The sequence below is a fragment of the Euprymna scolopes genome, chromosome 23 (genome assembly GCF_053919585.1).
Source record: "Euprymna scolopes isolate OS-2025 chromosome 23, ASM5391958v1, whole genome shotgun sequence".
Lineage (NCBI taxonomy): Eukaryota > Metazoa > Mollusca > Cephalopoda > Sepiida > Sepiolidae > Euprymna > Euprymna scolopes.
In genome coordinates this window covers 115,911,045-115,926,198 of record NC_136504.1, presented here as the reverse complement: position 1 = coordinate 115,926,198, position 15,154 = coordinate 115,911,045, and the positions used below count along the sequence as shown (strand labels likewise).

The window sequence follows — 15,154 nt, the reverse complement described above, 5'->3', positions numbered from 1 at the left end:
TGACGCTCAAACATGTATCGAGGGCCTCCTGTATAAGTTGCCGGAAGTACAACTCGTTGACCAAACTGTTCTGGATTCCCATCCTCCCTAAGAATTGAATCTCTCAAGTTGCTATAATTATCAGCTCTCAGGGTCTGTTGCTCACGCCTCAGGAACTGTAAACGTTCTGTTTCAATCTTGCAGTACACATCCACCAGCCATTGTTGAAATAGCCTTCGGTACCAGAGAAAATAGTTTCCAGGCCGAGTCATTAAATGGTACGAATAAAATTGCTGTTGGGTAACTTTTCGCCCATTGGATGCCTTCATGTAGATGTTGTAAGATGGAGAACCATAGGGGTACATTAACGGGTACATTAAAGTATCGTAGAGGGGATGTAGTTCGGAGATCCATTTTAATGTATCATTTCTAAAACGCAAGACAATATCCCGGTTAGCTGTTGGTTCATTCTCCATTAATATTCCAATCTCATACGTTGTTGTTGGAGCATTGAATCGCCGTGGATGCTCTTCTTGCGGCCTTCGGTCTTCCCTTATGACAACTTTATGTTCTACCAAGTGTTCTTCTTCAATCCTCTCCTTTGTTGTTTTCAGCTGACAAATAAAGCTGTTGTTCTCATGTAAAAATTCAGTCAGACTTTGGAGAATGTCTCTATTGAGTCTACTGTCACGTCCCCGATTATGTAGTTCCTCTTCCAGACTATCCAAGAAGTAGACTTGAATAAACTTTGCTGTTTCATCTTCAGGTGGTAAAAGACTCCCAATCTGGTGGCAAACCTGGCCTCGAATTCTAAAAGAAGGATTCCACCCATGTACTGCCGCAATTTTGTGACCAAATGATGTCATTGCAAAACAATTGTTATAACAGCGTAGATTTTGCAGAAAATCTTTAGAGATGGGACCATTGCCGGAGAGCAAATCTTGAAGCAACTGAGGCAGTGGTGGAAAGCTATCAAGCACAACTTTGCCAGAAGAACAACAACAACCAGGGGTTTCTCCTTTAAATTTTACAGCTGAGCAATGTTGACATACTTTGTCCATTTTTCCTATATCAGCTGTAGTGAGAGAGTCATTTTTGTTGTAGAGCAATCCTTTTCTATTGCAGTGTTCTATTTCATGGTGTCTCAAAGCAGTCATTCGTTGTCTAGCTGCCTCGTTTTCTGTCAATTGCTGGGGCAAAGTCATACTCTCTCTCCATGCAGCCTCTCGTTGTTGCCCTTGGTATAGGCGAAAGTTTCGTTGGGTTTCCGATTCATTCTGATGTCGTTGAGCCACTCTCAACTGACCTTGTGTACGTCTACTTACCTCATATAATTCATTCGATCGTAATATTGCTTCTCTTTCCAGTGCATATCTTTGCCTTTCTTGAATTTCATCTTGTGATGAATTTAACCGCCTTACAGCATGTCTAGTTCTGTCAGCTTCACGTTGGGTTTCTCTTTCCAAATCTGACAGTCTTGCTCTCCTTTCTCTTTGACGTATCCTGTTAAGTTCTAGACGTCTTTCTCTATCTGAATTGTTTTCATTGGAGCGAATTGCAGCAACTCTTAGTCTATTAGCTTCCAATCTTTCCATTCTTTCTTCCTCACTTTCGTTTCTACTTCGTTTGGGTGGCATAATTTCGGTTTTAAACGGAATTGTTTAACGATATTAATGATTGTAAATTAATTAAGCGTAAAGGAAATGTATACTAACTGAAATGGACGAACTATAAATAATATTTCTGAATAGTACAATTATAAACAATTATATTGTACCTATTTACTATGCCTCCCCACGGGACAGAGTTAGACACCAGGGTCGTTTTTTAACGTGGAGAAAAGGTACAAAAATAAAAATTGTCTCAGTCTTCACGATTTCTCCTCCACCGAAAGAGAACAAGAAAATGAAGTGCAGCATCTGAAGAACAGATACTACACTTTGATCTTGACCAAAAGGAATGAATAAAAGCGACCTACGTGTGACTCATTACTTCCGGGTGTAAACGTCACAATCTAAAAGTAATAATTAAAAAAAAAAAGTAAATGTAAAATAAATGTAATACCAACTTAGGTTAACTAAGTAAACAGTACAATTAAAACAGTTCTATTAAAACAAATAATTACTAAGATCTAGGTAATTGTTAGTCTCATTGTTATGGTTTTAAAGAAAAAAATGTGTAAAAAAAGTTCTGCTTTTGTGAGTACGTGTATTTCTTTTAAATTACATAACCTTTTTATTTTATTAATTATATCTCTTTTAAATTTATATATTTTGTTAGTAAACTGGAAGAAATTCAGTTGAATAAAACCTTGTTCGTGTTCTTTACGTTAAACTCATATTTTTATAAAAGGTTCATCCGGTTTAAAGAAAGCGCTAAGTTTAAATAAGACTGGAAATAACTAATTCAATATATAAATAGAAAAATGAAATAAATATAAGCTTTAAGTCTTAAGATAGTAATAATCAAAATGTAATAAATTATTTGTAGTTCAAATCTATGATAAGACAGGCTTTCGAAATAGGCTCGACCAGAAAGATTAAATTGGAACGAAATTATAATCTCCGTGCCATTTTCAAAACAACCCCACAAAAGTAACGGTATCCTGCAGTTGGTTAAATGACAATGAATGTAAAAGAAAATGCGCTTATCTGTTTATTTTGACCTGTTTTATTTAATTAAAAAAAAATTGGCTATAACTGGAAGAGAGCGTTATGTTTTGGGGGGTTGTTTATAAAATAGAATGGAAATAAAGTTAGTTCCGTTTTAATTGTCTTTAATTGCGGCAAGCGCTAACAAAATCGAAAAATCACTGTTTACATTCGAAATGTTAACTTTTATAGGTTTACAGGTTTGCTGACAAGGCTGGGGGTGTTTAATACAATTATTTTACTAAATTGATTTTTTTCATTTAAAAATAAAATTATTTCTTTTTTAATAAAGTTTTATTTTAAAATATTTGTTTTTGTTTATTTATAAAAAATTACGGTAAATTTATACAAATACCGTGACAGCGAATTAGTAGAAAAAAATGTACCCTAACCCTAACCCTAACCCTAACCCTAACCCAGTTTTCAGATTCGTGTTCAGCACACCGAAACGTAACAGAATACTACGTAAAAGATTTTACTAATTAGTTGTCACGGTGTTTGTATAATAAAAATTACGATAGTTGAATTGTATTCTTTCAATTATATTGGCAAGTAAAATATAAAAGATTAAAACGGAACGAAATTGAAATTTCCATTACATTTTCAATACAATCCCAAAACATAAAGCTTTCCTCGCCAATGAATTGTTTTGATAATATACGTAAAGTGAAATAAATCGAATATAAAATTAAATGAAAATATATTAAATAATTAAATGTTAAATAGATTTTGTAAATAGTACAGTTGAAATGATTAGAATATTTCCAATATGTAATAAGGTCGAGGTAATTAGTTAAAGAGATTTAATATAATGTGATATGCAAATGAGCATAAGTCATTCGATATGGGGGTGGTTTGTAGACTAGTATATAAAGAAATTAGGCATAGATTCTTATGTCTCCTATAACAGAAACATCCTAAAATGGGTTCTAATGTTTCTCTACCAGGAGAGATCTACCCTCTGACCTCCTTTATATTTCGTTGATGATGGAGAGCTGTACACACAGACAGAAACACACGAACCCTATTACTTTATAAAAATATGGATATATATATATATATGTTTTACCATTGAAATAGAAAAAAATTATGTATAAGCATGCAATATTACATACTTTCTGTTTACATATATTCTATTTGATCACATGACAAGTAACCGAGAAGATTGCTTTATGTGAAGTGGAAACTAACGTTCTCTACCATAGAAGTCAACCTATAAATAAGGAGTATATGTTTATATAAACTATAGTCATCCGCAAATAATTAGCGGATATTACATTCCAACAAACTGGGTCAATTAATCTAATTAGTTTTCGTCGAAGTAATGACTCCATGAAAACACTTTTGTATTTGAACAGATGACTTTTTACAAACAAATCTTTACATATGGTATTCGATAGGGGGGGGGGAACATCCAGAAATCTCGGTTCCTTCTAAACCAAAGAAAAATTATCAGCTTTCATCAATTAAGACAAGAGGTCTGATATTGCTGCAAACCAACATCAAAGTTGACCAAATCAATCTATTCTTAACATTAGTGCTGTCCATAATTTCCATTTTTGAATTGAAAAGCAACAGAAATTGCTGAATCGCCAGCTGATAGACATCATGTACAAATTGGTTTACAAAAACATTTTTTTTTTAAATAGACCAGGAATGCTCATATGTAGTAGTCAACCCTATGAAGACCAACTTCTCTGGAGGAAAGTGTTGTATATGTTCTGATGCTGCGCTTGGTTTATTCTGTCCTCAGTCAGTGAAAAAGTCTTTCTGGACTAAAGCAATTTTTATTTTTGTTCCAATCCAAATCGCACCTTTTTGGGAAGCTAAATTTTCCTCACATTAAAAAACGACCTTTTGTCTAACTTTGCCCTCATGGGGAATCAAGTAAATAGCAACCTCATAAAAAGAAATTAGGATAATTAAGACAAGTACTCCTCCCCATCACCAATCTGAACTTGATAGATGCCAATCTTGTCGACAGACTATACCATAGTCTGCAGTGTAATGAAAATAAAAACTAATCTATATAATAAAAGAGGATGTATGTATGTCCAGTTTGCTTCAACAATCACTATGAAAATTTACTTCTATGAACAAAGAAAAAAGCTTAATCTTAATAATAACTGATAATTAAGAAAAGAAAAAATAATCAATCAATCAATAAGGGTTTTATCACTCAATGAGGAACCTCTCATCTATCTCTGTCCCGGGCTATCCGTTGCCATATGGGAACCATATGGTCTATCAGGTCGTCCCTTCACCTCGTTTTTAGTCTTCCTTTTGCCCTCTTATGTTCACAAGGTCCTGATGGACCATCTGTTGTTATGTTGTTTGACTACATGCCCTGCCCATCTGTGTTTGGTAGTATTGATGTCAATAACTCTTGTTAGAAAGAATAATGATGCATGTAAATTTTATTTTTATGAGGAAAAAAAAAGGAGGGGTAATCCTAATGAATGTAATAAAAAGGGAAGGAGGTGTTTCATTTTTTAATATAGACAAAAAAATCTTTTATCCCTACTATTTTTTTTGTGACTAATGTAGGAATTAATCTACAGACATGGATGTGTTGTAAATTCAAGAGAGAGGATTAGTTTATTTTTTTTTGTGGGCGAAAACTTCAAAACTTGTAAACCTTCACTTCTTTAAGATTTAACTTGCAAATTTATTTTTTGTAGTTAAATTTATGTGTATATATATATAGTTGGTAAATTAGTCCAAAACATTTTGGTTTATCTACTCATTTGCGAATTATTTATATTAAAGAAAAACTATCTATATAATAAAGTAAATCATTACTATTATCAACATAAATTATTGTAAAGGAAATACAATTTGGAAAATTAGTTAAAAACAAATTTGGTTTGCCTACTCATCTGTGACCCATCTGTATTAGTAAAATTTAATATTTAAAAAGTCTTAAATGATTTAATCTGCTGTAAATAGTGGTTGCGGTCAGCCATCTTGATTATTCACAGAAAGTACATGATGAGATTATTTTACAGTAAAATTGTTTATAACTACTTTTAAATATCAGTTCTTTCAGTACTTATCCAGAATACTGACCGCATTATCGCTAGCATTCTCCAGAGAAGTTACATAAACTGCCAAAAGATAACCAATTTTTTTTTTTTTTTAATAAACATAACTGTCAAATTTTCATACTGCCAAATGAAAATTATTTCTTTTTAAAAACTGAAAACAGTGGCCTATGTTTAAAACGCTATTGTGATTTCACTGAAAAAAAAGTATGGACTGTGCTGAAATAAGAAATGAGAGGGAGGGATTCAACTTTCCTGTACTTTCATCTAACAATTTAATAAACAAAAGATACTGTTTGCCAATTATTGGACACTGCAATTTCATTGGTTAAGCCTTTCAGCACTATTTACGTAATCTGCCCAGAATATGCTGACGATAACGCATTCCATTTTCTGTATAAGGATCATTCTTTGAACATAAACCACAAAAAAGTCAAACAAAATAAATTGTTTATGACTAAATTCCCAACTGTATTTCTTTTAAAATAATTTATGTTGCCAACTGTAACGTTTACCGAACAAGCAAACACTCAGACATTTAAACAAAGATGTGACCAAATATACACATGATAGGGATCGATTTAAGTCAGAATCTAAAAAAAAGTTATTTAATGCATTTTCTTTTTATCAAGATAAGTATTTTTGACTGAAGATAAAAGGCCAGCAGGCAGTCATGCATCAAGAAAGCTTGAAAACGGTTCCTACCTTTTCTTCCTTTTGGCTGACCGATACATTGTCGAGGTTATCAATTTCCCGTTTTTTCATGGCGGCTGATCCGCCTCCAGCTTTTCCGTCGAGGGCCCTGGCAGCTGGATGCCTATGGGCCTTACTGGAAGGCGTTTTGTTTGGTGATTCAGACGACGTCATCTGCATAAATTCATTCCCCCTAAAAATTAAAGTAGAAAAAAAAAAGGAAACATTAAAATTTATTTTATTGACAGATCAACCATTTTATGTCAGTCAAATCAATACATCAGGTTCAGTTTAACGTTATTTTTACATACTAACATGTAGTTGAACGTATTAAAAACAATTGAAATTGATAAAAATAAAACCATTTTGTTTTTAATGTAAGACTTTTTTTTTTCAGTAAATTTTTTAAAGGTTTTCTGGTGTGCTGAAAACGAATATCACACTTAAATTCGGGGCAGACAAGTAGTTTTCTGGATATTAAGATTTTTTCCAATGTATTACTTAATGAATTAATAATGTGGCAATTGCCATTTTTAACATGGGGAGGGGGTGTTTTGCAATACGCATATGCATTAGTACTTGTTCATTTGGAAAAAACATATCCACCAATGAAAACAATGGATTATATTGGATAATGAAGGTCTTGATATACAAAAAAATACTTGTCTACCCCAAATTAAAATTTTATATTCGTTTTCAGCATACCCAAACCCATAAAAGTCATCAATTTAATGGTGAATGTTGAGTTGGAGTTAAAGTAAAAAAAAAAAATTTTTTTAAAATTTTTAAATACCCCTTTTCCCCACTACATTTGTTGAACTAGTCAGATTTCTTTTTTTTTCTTACTACAAATTAAACTCCGTTTATATTTTTAGTTACATTTAAATGTTTCAAAAGTTTTTTTTTTTTTTTTTTTGTATTTGGATCATTCAGACTACTGTTCTTATCTTGAGTTTTATTCTCACAACATTTTGGCCAATGTTGTCTCAAACCTTGAGGTCTATTTTGTCGAACTCAAAAATTTTCCCATTAAAAACCGACCTTGGTCTCTAACTCTATCCTCGTGAGGAGGCAAAGTAAATAGAAACTCAAGAATTTACACAGAATTTTTCATTTAATCCATGGGAGTAGAATATTCTTGTTTTGTCAGCCATGACTAAGTAGAAGTCGTAATTCACAATTGTATTTTTAGTATCACCCACACTGAAGAGTGAACATTCAACCTCCAAAAGAGTGTCACTTCAAATTGAATTTTACTTAGTACTTTATCCGTTACACCACGGATCCTTGTGTTTTCAAAATAAATCCAATATAACAACTAAGTAAGGAGTAGTCGTCCAAATAATACAAAAATATTCTGTTTTTCTTAAAAGTGCACAAAACCTTTAAAAACTGAAACATGATTTGAGTAAATCCGGTTTATTTGCTTTGGATCATCCAACACCCAATCAACATTTTCATGTCTTTTTTATGATCTGAAAATACTATGCTCCCATATGTGGAAAGGAGTATGAATTTATACCTTTCCAGGAGTAATAGTTAGCCCCAAGAAATCTGACAGGATCGGAGCTCAACTTGTTAACTCCACAAAATCTACAAACACAACCAGGCTATTAAGTTAGAGAATACTTTAAATGCATTCGTTTCACACATGTTATCCCGTAATCAGATTTTCAATACACAAACCTCTGCTACAGTTAAACACACACACACTACACCAAGCTCATGTCTTATCAAATCTAGTTTTATTCCACAAACTAAAAACAGAATCAAAGATCTGGTTTCTTCCAAATTACATCAATTTAACAAAATTATATATATAATTTTTTATATCTGAGTTTGTGTGTGAGAAATGGTCTCTACCAAACACCTCTGTCAATGTTTTGTCTACAGATTTGAAAGTTGATATATAGGGGATTTGGACCTGTAGAACAAATTTGATTTGGTCTTTAGCTGGTAAAAATAGCTGCTAAAGAGGTCAAAATTTAAAAAAAATTGGAACTTGTCCAGTGTAAGTCAACTTAAAGTACTCTTGTGTGCATGCGCAAATATACATTTATACGTTTAACAGTGCGAAGCGCAGTTAAATTTTAATGTTTTCTTAGCCATTTGATGATAGCTATGGCTGAAATGTTTTAGTTACAATTCTAGCTGATGGCACCCAAGTCATATATATTTCTTACATTTTTGAAATCACTATTATATATTGGGTACAATATAATAATCAATAGAGAATTGGCTGTAATAATAAATACAAAATCTGCATGGATTAAAATATATTTAAGTAAATTTTATGACCAAGCAAAGCTAAATGACCTGTTTATATATATATATATATATATATATATATATATATATATATATATATATATATATATATATAAAATCTCAATAAACAAAGGAAAGTAAGAATAAAACCAAACACCTGATGAAAGATAATTCTCTGGGAAGATAATGTCAGCACCTAAATAGTATTTTCGTCTAGTGTGTTATTGGTTCTGGTGACCAGGTTACTATTGATTGATATGCGATACATTTGCTGACTGCGAAACCCCTGGCAAAGATCAATACATATCATACATAGTTGAGCCAGTTGTGTCTACACGAACAACAGTTAATGAATTAGAAAAACGTAAATAATTGATGTGACTCATATCTCTCAACTCATGATCACATAAGACTTCACACACGATATTAATGACTATACATAATAAACAAAGAGTTTTCAGTATATAAACACAAGCCAGTATAAAAAGAAAATGTTCATACGATCTAAACTTCCAATGGTTATCAGGTCATTAAAAAAATAAAATGGAATAATCTAATATTTTGCTTGTTCCTTCCTTAGTCCGTATATTAATGCTTTGAAAAAAGACTAAATACAATTTTTGAAGACCAAATTGTTAAAAAAAAAAAAAAAAAAAATTTTATAAAAAAAAAAAAAAGAAAAAAGAAGCCAAATTTGCATATCTGAATAGGAATAGCTATTGTAAAGAGTTGATCATATACAACATGCACGGTACCATTTTATACAAAGTTTGGTGAAAATTTGTACTTTTCCCAACAGTATTAGTGCGTGGATCACAAAAGCTTTGATGGGATTTGAATTTGGAATAGCGAATTTCATTTGCTGTGAAAAAGATGTTCATGGATAAATAAAAAAATAATGCATAATCTCCATGCTGCCTATTTAAAGCTGATCGTTGCATTTTGATATTCAAGTTTTTCAGAATGTTCTTGCATCAATATTAAAAACTGTGATATTTCGTCTGATTATGTTGCGACATTATTTGAAGTTATTAACTAGAAAATGTAAATTAGATTTGAAATCGATTTGAGCCTGATTAGGTTGAAGAAACTTGTAGAGAAATGACATACGTTTTTAAATGTGCCCACCTACACAAACAAAGGCAGTAACATTGCATGATAACGTTCAGCAAATTGTTATAAAACGTTTTGCTGAAACTAATTGGTGGTTGCATTAGAAGGTAATAAACGTCAGTATTGAAATATCAGGAAGGAAACAATATTAATCATTTATTGCGAAATGAATGACCTTAGTAGATTGGAAAAAGGAGGTGATTATTTTAATGGATACCATGGCAGAATATGGAATCAGAGACGCAGAGCTTAAATCCTATCAGATCTATATTGGGGAAGGTATGAACCCACAATTTCTTTCCAACTACGAATGATCTGTGATCAACTAATCCTATACACTTGTCGGTAATAGGTAGGAATTGAATTATCCAAAAGGGTGAATCATTACAGAAGCATAAATGCCTTGAATGACAGGAAGATTGACTGATCAAGGAAAACTTGGACTGAACAAGACCATACAGAGCAGAGTTTGGAGAGAGTTGACCTGCTGAACCGTAAGAACTAGAGAGTGAGCTTGTGAAATATCAAAAATTGTTTCACTCCTGACCAAGGGAAAAACATCATGAGAGAGAGAGAGAGAGAGAGAGAGAGAGAGAGAGAGAGAGAGAGAGAGAGAGAGAGAGAGAGAGAGAAAGATGTTGCTATGCTAAGAAACAAACCAAGTGAATCCAAAGATCCAGCAATTTTAATAATGTAGACATATTATACAAATCTCAAACAGATGACAATAAAAATATTATCAAATGTTTGGAAGACAACGAAAACAGAAAAAGAAAATGATCGTATTAGGAGATAGTTATATAAAATTCAATAAATGAAAATAATATCTTGAGTTCAGGAGACAATATCAACATGCTAAACAATAATCCAAAATTTTTTTAGCATCTGTAAATTATCCAAGACTAGCATCCATTGTCTGAAACTTCCATAAACATTTAATGAGCAAAGCAAATCACAGTTAAAAAAAAAAAAAAATAGCAAAGTGCAACAATTCATGTAAAAAGGCAGGTAGAAGGGATTTACATCCTCAAAGTCTGAATGTTTGTTCGAGACCACTTTAAAATGACGGTGATACATCTTTTGCGGGTGCCCGCGAAGACCACGATTTGGCACTGGTGTGAAAAACTAGAAAAGTATATTTACATTCCACTTGATGATATTGTATGCCAGAATCAAGTCTTCTCACATCCTTTGCTGCACAAGTGAGAACAGATTTGGATCCGCTCTTTGTAGGTAAGTGTGGACAATCCTGTTGTTAAACTATTGAACATGCTTCAGGTGTACGATAAGATAAAGATTTATTGCTTGGATGACATACTTAATAGGCCATACTAGAGTTATGTAGGAGTGACAGAAAGAGGCAGCAGAATGGATCTACGGATCAGATAGAAAACCTGCTTTGCTTTGTTCACCATCGTGGAATATGCAACTTTTCAGTTTTTCTTCAATGCCACTGTATGCGACCGCTGTCACCCCCCCCCGGTCCCCAAAAGACTGGTGTCTGTTCAGATGTGTATGCTAGCTTGGCCCATGTTGTACGTCATTCGGCTAACATATTTTTAATCCAATCTATGGTGGAAGAGCTATCTTGATTCTAGCAAAAGTGCTGAGGGGATGAGAGGAGGGGGGCAAATCACAATATGATTAAAACTAGTGAAATCTGCTTCTTAAATGTTAGAATTGAGAGTGGGTGCAAATTGTGAGGTCAGACATTGAAAACCATACGTCATTCATTCAAGATGGAACTAAACTGGGAAGGAGTTAAACACATGGATTGAGTAATAGATTCATACAAAAGTATCATGAATCATTTTTTTTATTATTTTGATGTTTGTTTTGTATTTAGCAATATTTGTAAGTAATTGTTCATAATCTTTAAAACAAAAATATTGATTTTATATCAGATCCGACAGACAAACCAGACCAATCAAAAACAATACATACTGCAAAAAAAGGGAAGGTAATATTAATTTAACGAGAATATGATTTTTGTGTTCAAAACAATATAAAAATAGTCTCATCAAATGCATATAAACAATAGCATGATGACGAAGATGTTATGCAAATACATTGACATTTTCGATAAATAAAGCTTAAAAAGTACAAGGTAAAAAAAAAAAAAAGACAATGGATTTATTCATGGCTTCAATAAAACAATGAGTCCTGTGAGGTGATGTAACCATAAAAACCAACTTGAGCCAATCAATCATAAATACGCAAAGGTTAGTTTGTCGATTTTATAACAAATCAAACCTGATCAAGATATTTAACATTAAAATTAAGACAGCTCCTTTTGGTTCAGTTTTTTGTTTAAGGCATATCAACCTTTTCTCGGTCATTTAATATCAATTTATAAAGGATACATTGAAAATTGTTATTCTAATAGAAGTCGAGGACACGCACACACACAATACATTTTAGCAAGATTCAAGTATCAACTTTAAATTTATATAAAGTATATGCATATGTTTATATATTTGGATGTGTATGATTCACTCCTACACTAATTAATTATTATGAATTTTGGAACATGGCTGCTAGGCGTAAGAGATTGTAATGTGGGCTATATTTAATTTAATTCTAAGAAAATCGGTGCAAAAAGGTTGTGGAATTTCTTTGTGAAAATTCAGACACCTTCGACTTTTGCAACATATCAATAGGTATCAAGACATCAATAAATATTCCCTAAATTTTTTTTTTTTTTGGCTAAGTATTTTTAATGAGTAGAGCATTTCATTTGAAAATGAAAATATTTCAGATTTACATTAAATATAATTTGCACTCATTCAACACCAATTAAGATTTCCTAATCTCCAATTCTTAAAGCTCCCTTAAGCTTAATCCATTTTCTGGATCCAAATAATGCAATGACTAACAATCATTAGGTTTAGTATCATTATATCCTAAGTTAATCTTTGTAAAAAGATGTAAAAGTGGTGCAAAACCGTTCTGTTTAGGGGAATTAATTTGGACAATCCTCAGACAATCTTTTAGTTTCGATCTCAGCTTCAAACACTTGCTTGTCTAGCCACACCGATGAGTTGTAAACAGTGAAACGATACTGTTTGTGGATAACAATTTTTACTTCCTACGTTGGTAGAATTATTGTAAGGAAATTGCCGGCAGGCCACCTAGCTTAATATAATGCATTGCTCATTAAGTAAAACTGGTTTGAGCTCTCTGACCTGCTGAAAAAATGTTTACATTGCGGACATCTAGAGTTCGCTTACATTCAGCAAATGCTGTATAATAGTGCAGGGCCCCTGCACTGCAGGGGTAGAGGCGTAGCCTGTCAGCTCAATGGTCAGGTTTTAATCCTGGCTTAAAACACTTGCTTGTCTAGCCAGACTGATGAGCTGTAAACATAAAAACAGTACTCTGTGGATATATATATATATATATATATATATATATATATATATATATATATATATAAGCAAGAAGGCATAAATTAAACCAAATAACAATTGTAATATCAATGAAGGCTACAAAAACGAGTTCAAATACTTAAACATTTCTTGGAAATAAAAATTCAAGTTATTATGGTTCCGAAATGTTTTTAATTTCCTGAGAAAAGAAAGATTATTCTTTCATTTATTCATGAATTAAAAAAGATTAATATTTTCAAAGTTTTCTTGTATTAACTGATGTATTTTTGCAATGTACTGAGTCATAGCTATGTCCAAATTGCATGCTAATTCTTCAAATCAATATGCAAAAATATATTTCGTTCTTGAAACGACAACGAGATCAATCAGTACATATACATATACACATACCTACAATAAAAATTTAAACAACCGTATAATAATTTAACTCATATATCAGCAAAAAATAATACATTTTGGCGGTTAAACCCAAATACTACCGGGCAATGACGGGAAGGGATAGCTAGTATAATATATAATACTACAGTTTGGCTTGCTATACTTTCCTTACTGCGTCTGTGTGCATATATATGTGTGCATTTATTTCGAAATTCTTGCATAATTTTATAATAATTTATACCTAAGTAAAGACATCAGATTTTCAATTGTTTAAAAAAAAAAGAAAAATCTAAGCAGTAAACAAAATATCCAAAATGAAAACTACCTGGAAGTTTTTTTTGAAACAATTGTAAATTTGATGTCTTGGATTGGGTATAGATTATTATATAATAATATATAAGAATAATTCTTGAAATAAATATATCTATAAGCTCTATTTAATACTAAATATTGAGCTTGTCATTTGCAATCGAAAATTAGATTCCTTTGTGAATCAACCTGATCTATTTTAAATTTAATTTTTGTCATAATCTCATTCATTCACATTACACACACACACACACACACACACACACAGTGAAATAAAGATGTCCCAACTTTAGAGTTGGCACTAGATGGTGATAGAGTGGTGGAGAATTATTTCAATCATTAGGCTAGATTCTATCATTTGTATCTTCTACAATTAATTACTCCTAAATATTTCTTAAGTTTTCTCTCTTTAAGGGAAGATGTCAAATAAAGGTTTTTCAAAAGTCCACAAATTCTTGAGAATTCCAATTCTTTTTATTTTTTTTCTATAATTTTAAAGTTATAAAAAGTAAATAAACAATTTCGTTTTTAATGTCAGTTACAAATGCAAACTCAAAGATAATGTACCTTTTTTGATCAAATTGAACAATAATTACTCAAATACCCTCTGGTGGTGCGTGGTGCGCCGACTTTTCAATCACACTTTCCGACCCTAGTATCACATTTCTCACGGTGGGAGAAAAATAAATACACCTTGGATAATGTCATATAATATAGTTATAAAGATCGATTTCAAAATCCACAGGAAGAGTTTGTAAACAGACGAACAGAAACTAAAACTTTGTAGATATAGACGAACTAATGTCACTACTATATATTGTTCAACAAATTTTCAAAACATTGTATACAATTATTATTCTTATGACTTGGTAGTCATAAACAGGTTTTATTTAGAATAAACAAATTCCAAAGAAAAAAAAAATGATGCCTGTTAAGATACAGTCGACAGATCGATTTTTAAAAAATATATTGTTTTAAGCAAAAATATTACGTACTTAATTGTCATGTCGAAAATAGTAATATATCTAAAACTTAAGAAAATTCGAGTAGAACAACTGCTATTGTGTTATTAGTAAAAAAAAAAAAAAAAAAAAAGAGAGAGGTCTATCGCCATCGACAACAAAAATTGCAGCCATTAACAAAGAATATAAAATATTCGTTTCCATTTAGGTCTCCTCTGTATGCACTCTTTGTCTACTTCATAACGTCTACGAAAAGTGCAATTTTACCCAATCTTCCATAAAAATTACTTTTAACTATTCGATGAATTTCCATAACTTTTGGATATATTACTAACTTCGACATGACAATTAAGTATGTAATATTGTTT

At 31.9% G+C, this 15,154-nt stretch overlaps 1 protein-coding gene across 8 annotated transcripts in view; it reads right to left on the bottom strand.

Moving 5' to 3' along the window:
• The window catches only part of LOC145246149 (uncharacterized), a 634,197-nt gene that overhangs the window by 97,712 nt on the left and 521,331 nt on the right, over positions 1–15,154 (bottom strand). For all 8 annotated transcript variants that reach the window (XM_080107997.1, XM_080107998.1, XM_080108001.1 and 5 more), the window contains one exon: positions 6,380–6,560. In XM_080107997.1, the coding sequence (XP_079964123.1) occupies positions 6,380–6,560 (181 nt within the window). The remainder of the gene's footprint in view (positions 1–6,379; positions 6,561–15,154) is intronic.